This window comes from Ochotona princeps, chromosome 21 (assembly GCF_030435755.1).
Source record: "Ochotona princeps isolate mOchPri1 chromosome 21, mOchPri1.hap1, whole genome shotgun sequence".
Lineage (NCBI taxonomy): Eukaryota > Metazoa > Chordata > Mammalia > Lagomorpha > Ochotonidae > Ochotona > Ochotona princeps.
Genome location: NC_080852.1, coordinates 31,568,662 through 31,574,661, shown reverse-complemented (window position 1 = coordinate 31,574,661; position 6,000 = coordinate 31,568,662). Strand labels below are relative to the sequence as shown.

The following is a 6,000-nucleotide window of genomic DNA, read 5'->3' as shown; positions in this document are numbered from 1 at the left end:
ACAGGACGATTCGTGTGTTTGGGACTACCCACATAGGAAACCCAAAAGAAGCTCCTGGCCCCTGGTTCAGACTGGCTCAGCTGCAGCCATTGTGGCCATTTGGGGAGTGAATCAGCAGATGGGTGAAAAAATCTCTCTGTAAATCTTCCTTTCAAATAAAAATAGATAAATCTTTAAAATATATGTATATATGTATATAAGCTATGATATTAAGCACCTTTGCTGTAACTATTAGTTACTTATGTTTCTTTCGTAAATGGCCCAGTGCTTGTCACTCATTATCCGTTTTCCTGCTTCAGACATTCCTATTTCTCTGTGGATTCACAGGCCCACTGTCCAAATGCCTGCCCCAAGCCTTGTGGATGGGGGCAAGCAGAGGGAGGTCCAGCAGAGACCAGCACCAAGAACCTCCTAACACCCCCAGACTCAGCCATCTTTTTGCAGCTCCTGGAAAAATCATTGCAGACTGGGAAGCTATCCCTCACCCCTAGAGCAGATCAGCCTCGGGTCCAGCAGCCATGTGTGGACTCAGAGGGACCCTCAGCTCCTGGTCATCCACCTCATTGTTCCTTGGCCCACAGCTGCCAACATTAAACAAACAAACAAACAAAAAAACAAACTCTGTTCGGGCCCAGCACAGTAGCCTAGCGGCTAAAGTCCTCATGCGCCAGGATCCCATATAGGCACCCTAACAGCCCCGCTTCCCACCCAGCTCCGTGCTTGTGGCCCAGGAAAGCAGTCGAGGATGGCCTAAAACCTTTGGACCCTGCACCTGTGTGGAAGACCTGGAAGAGGTTCCTGGCTCCTGGCTTCGGATCCCGCGGGTGCCCTGTCCCTGCTTGGTCCCTGGCCCACTCTTCCCTCTACATAGGGTGGGGTGACAGTGGAGGAAGCCAGAATAGACACAAAAGTGCCTGACTTTGACACACATGGGAGATGGCAGCAGGCAGAAGGTACCTTCCTCCCCAGTCCCACTCAGGCTCCAGTGGGATGGGGACAAGGTGTGGTCCCTGCTCCTTCTATTTGGAGTTGAGAGGTTGGTGCAGTGCAGTTTGTTTGGGTCCTGGAGGGTTCCAGAGGACAGGAGGAGCGTCTCTGGCACCAGGGCATGGCCCCTCCCTTCTCCCTCCAAGGGTTGGGAGTGAGGGGGCAGGAGGGATGGTGGGAGGCGCTAGCAGAGAGAAGGTGAGCAGGTGCTTAGCCCAGACACGGACGAGGGGGCGGTCCCGGACCCAGGCTGCGCCGCCCAGTCCCAGCCCGCCCCGCCTCCCTAACCCGGGTCTGCTCCTCTACCGCGCCAGAGCCTTTCCCGAATCGGCAGCGTTCAGGTAAGGTCAGGGGAGCCAGCGCCCGAGTCGCCGCAGAGGAAGGAGCAGGTGACAGCGTGAGACGGGGAGCCAAGAGGCAAAGGAACTGGGATCAGATGCCCGCGAAAGGTTGCGAGGAGGGCCCGGAGCACGCGAGCCCCAGATCGTGGGGAAGGCGGGGTGGTGGCTCCCGTAGCGCCCGCGAGAGCTGGCCGCGGCTTTACCCTGAATCTCTGCGGGTCAAGAGATGCGCGGCGCGATCACACCCTCGCGGCTGGGCAAGACGCCGGTCCAGTGTGTCGCCCCCGCAAGCCCTCGGACTCGAGCCCTAGGACCAGACAGCCCTTTTGCAGCCGTGCCCAGCCAAGGATCCAGCTCCAGGGTCTTGAAAGGGTGGCTGGAGGCTCGCAGGCCACACACGCACACACGCACAGGCACACGCAAGGAAACCTTCCTTGCTTATGTGCTCTACCCTGGCCTTGTGAATGTCACCACTGGAGGCAGATGTGTTCTGCCCCGGGTGGTGTGTGCAGGTGGAACAGCCTGCCGAAAGACACTTTTTATTTATTTGTTTGCATTAAGTTTCAGCAAATCCATTCTTCCTTGGCTTGCCTTTGGGGCAGTGCCATTAGGTTCTGGGCTGCAGCTCTGATCTAAGTCTGAAGTTCTGGGTTTGGGTTCACTTGTTCCGGGATGAGGTTTTGATTGGGAGGAAGTGAAGAGGGTCTGTGTTTGAACTTGTACCTTTTTTTTTTTTTTGAACTTGTGAACTCAGGGGCAGTGGACATCGGGTCACTTTGGGTTTTCTCCCACATCTGCAGCTGGGAGAGAACATGTTCTCGGTGCTGACCCGGCAACCATGTGAGCGAGCAGGTGAGTGAGTGAGTGCTTCAGCAGGCAGTGAGCTGGGCCAGGTCGCTGGAGAATCCAGCTTCCTCTGGCGGGTGGTGGCAGCAGCCGGGGAGCCCGCCACGTTTCATCTCTGCCTCCTGCAAATGACTGTTTAACCTCCTTAGTTAGAGACTCTGTGTCTCACTGGGGTTTCGCCGGCGGCATTCCTCAGATAAAAGTAATGCTTTTCATCAAAGCCACACAAAGCAAGGATGAACAGGCATGTTTCGCTTTAATGGTTTTTCCGGTTTGTATAATCCATTAATTTGGCCCTCGTGGTTTCCCTTACCTAGCTGTGTGTAAGACTGGCTTTAGAATACTGTTGATTAAGTGATGGATTGTGGGGTATGCTTGCATCTTGCCTGTATTTCCATCAAAATGTTTTTGCTGGCTCAGGGCCTACAGTTCTCCTGCCCCCAGCCAGGGTCAGGGTGATGGTTCTCACAAGTGTGGAATTCTCTCTCTCTCTCTGTCACACACACACACACGCACACACACACACACACACACACACACACACACACACACTTCCAAGCCTGGCCCAGCAGCCTCTGGAGCCCTTTTTGGGAGCTGTTCATGTGGAAGCTTGGAAGGCTGCAGCCTCTTCGTGCTCATCTTGCAATTACAGTTGTTTGTCCAGTGCTAATGACAGCGCAGCTAGAGGCTGCATTTCTCGAATTGAGAGCTCGTCTAGCCCATTTTACTTTGTAATAAGCTTTTCTGCTGGGGTGAGGGTTTGCTTAAAGTAATCATAGCTTTTTCCTTGCAAACTGCTGAGGCAAAGAGGGCTTAGGAGGCCAGCCGCGTGGCTGTGGTTAGGAAGCTGCTCACGGATCGCCTGTCCCTCCTGCCTGGGTAGATGTTCCTTATGCACTGCAGACCCTGAAGTGGGTGTTCTTGTTCTCCCTAAGAATATGCTTGCAGGGCAGTAAAGAGCAATTTATGCCACAACAGTTTTTGTTGTTGCTTATAGAGGGAAATCTATTGTGATGTCCAGGTTTTCCCCAAAGCACGTTGACATTTTAACATCTACTGTAACATCCCACGGACAGATGACCTGAGGACATTTCCTCCCAAAGCACAGCTTGGATTTGGCAGCTTAAATATTTACCCCTGAACACCAGTAAATGACATTTAATGTTCTCTGAGAGTTGGTGTCAATGTTGACCTCAATGGCTGAACTTGCTTCCTGGCTGGTCCATGTCATTGTTTCTGGAGCCACAGAAAAGGGATCTATGACCCTTTTAGATGCCTGAAGTTCAACTCCATGGCTCCATGGTGGTTGGCCTCCCTCTGGTTCCCATTACACGTGATTCTGCAATGAAGATCCTGGTGTGTGAGCTGTGTTTACCCTTGTGGAGCCAATTCTGTGAAATAAACTCCCCAGAGGTGGGACTACTGAGTCAGTGGGGGTGCTAATTTGCAATTTTGATGAATATTAACAAGTTGCAGTCTGAGGATGCGTTTACATACCTTATAATAGGGTGGGAGAATGAAGGTGTTAAGGGACCAACAACTGACATCACAGTGTTGGAGACAACATTTCTGCTGCAGAAGAGTCAGGTGGGACAGCAGGCGTTGGCTTCGCAGTGCCTTCAGGCCCACCACCTGCCTGCCCTGCCCAAGGAGTGAACTGTGAGGTGACTGGGATATCAGGGCTGAGTTTAATTCTAGGAGAAGTTTTCAATCAGTGCATGGAAATTCCAATAATGAAAAATTTATGTGTGGGCTACCAAAAAAATATTGTATCCAAAATTATATTTTTAATTCCATTTTCCCCCTGAATTTCTGGGAGCTCTTTCATCTCACGGTGGCAGGAAAATATCTCCTAGAAATAACAAAGCAATAAAAGCACAGGTTATGATGCCCTAAGTGTAAACTTTCTTGACTGTGCGGATCCTTCCCACTGCTGTTCAGCAGAATGGTCTACCATGACAGAAACATGGCACAGCCATGCTATCGGGATGGCAGCCATTTGTGCATACGTGGTTATCAAACCTTTCAAATGTGGTTTGTTGGTAAGACTGAAGAACTGAGCTTTTAAAATTTTTGTTTAATTTTAAACAATTAGTAATAATTGGTAAAAGGTGTTTTTGGATTCTCTGAATCCAGTGATCTTTCTACTATGATACCAGTGTTTATAGTCTTTTAGTCATTTGGAATCCATTTAAATTCAATGAGATGGCTAGATCTTAAGGTATCTCCTAAATTGGGTATTCTTCCCTTTCAAATTTTTAGGATAATAGGAACGATTTATAAGAATCTTTTTAAGGGCCAAAGCTTCCATAACTGGAATCATTTTAGTATAGGGCAGTACTAATTTCTTTTACATAGCGGAGATCATTTTCTAACAAAATATTGTATCATTTGCTTTAATAGAGAACCTGGAGTTTTAAATCCACATAAACACTAATGTTACCATTAATCATCTCAGGAATGACAAGTGTAAAATACTTGGAGAAAGACCAGGAAACTAGATTATACATACTCTCCCTGCAAACATCATAACGCTCCCCAGTTTTGGAGGAATGATAAATGGGTGTTGGAGTCCAACTGCTAACCCACCTTGAGATGATGGGTCTTGTGGACACCCGGGGAAGTGACTTAGACACACGATTACAGGCTCAATCCATGGAGGGCCCAGATCCTACTTTTTCTGCATGTTATCTAGCTCCTTGCCCTTCCTTCTAGGCTTCAGAACCCTCTTCCGGACTCCAGGCATCATCGCCTTCATTCTCCTGCTTGTGAGTGTTGTGGTGCTTGCAACTGTCGCCCTGATCCAAATCCACCACCAAGAAGTCCTGCCCCCGGGACTGAAGGTAGGTGGGCTAGGACTGCCCCTTGAAGGGAAGCAGCAGACTGGGACATCGATCATTCTAAAAGCATGAGTCAGGAGGATGAGGTGGCAGTGCACAACCCAGAAGAGAAGGTCTGGAGGTGCTGGTCTTGTGACTGTTGAGGCTAGACTGAGAACAGAGACAGTGTTATCATTGAAAGTGTGGTCTTGCTTTGACTTCTGACTACAGAGACCCAAGATAATATGGGTTGCCAAAAATTGTCAGAGATCTGCCAGTTTGCACAGTTTCTGTTTTTATCAGATTGTGTCTTCCCTTAGACCACAAACTCTGATCGTCTCGGCTCCTCTTCTGGTCTAGCTTGAGTAAACAAAAGACCAAGGACCTGAGGTCTCCTTGGGCTGCAGCTGAGCTGCCTTCCGTGGGTCTGGAGCCTGTACCTGCATGGCCCTTCTGCCCGCTGCCCTACGAGTTACTCGGGGTTTGTACTTAACCCCTGAGATCTCTGTCACCCCTTCCTGAGACCATTTCCACGTGGCTTTGAAGACGATTGCTGGCAGTTTAGGAATCATAATTTGTCTCCCTTGGCCTTGGCTCTGAGGATAGCTTAGGAGATGGGAAGTGGCTAGTAACTGGAGGATGAAAAGAGGTCAGTGTATCCTTCAATTACAAATATCTTCCATAAAGGGACAAACAGTACATATTTCAACTTGGAGGGTCACTTATAGTTCTTTGCATATTGTTCTGTTTTGTGACTCATTAAAAATTTACAAACCCCTCTTAGCTGGATGGCCATGGGGAGCAAGTAATTCAGCCTATTGTTTGGCTCTCATTCAGCATTTACACTTGACCTCAGGAGTTCCTTTTTATATTTTGTTGTTTTTAGTAACTGTTTAAGGGCTGTGTTGGAAGTAGAATTTTATAAAAGAAACAGATAATGCCTTAGGCTGTGTGACCCAACATTCTGAATCTAGTCCTCTAAAAAGCTACAGTATAATCTTCTTTAG

The 6,000-nt window shown here is 48.9% G+C and overlaps 1 protein-coding gene across 1 annotated transcript in view; it reads left to right on the top strand.

Moving 5' to 3' along the window:
- The first annotated feature begins 1,257 nt into the window (after positions 1 to 1,257).
- ENTPD3 (ectonucleoside triphosphate diphosphohydrolase 3) overlaps positions 1,258 to 6,000 on the top strand; it is a 34,157-nt gene continuing 29,414 nt past the window's right edge. The window contains exons 1-3 of the mRNA XM_004581381.2: positions 1,258 to 1,333; positions 2,089 to 2,180; positions 4,890 to 5,017. Coding sequence (XP_004581438.2) covers positions 2,141 to 2,180; positions 4,890 to 5,017 — 168 coding nt within the window. The 5' untranslated portion in view covers positions 1,258 to 1,333; positions 2,089 to 2,140. The remainder of the gene's footprint in view (positions 1,334 to 2,088; positions 2,181 to 4,889; positions 5,018 to 6,000) is intronic.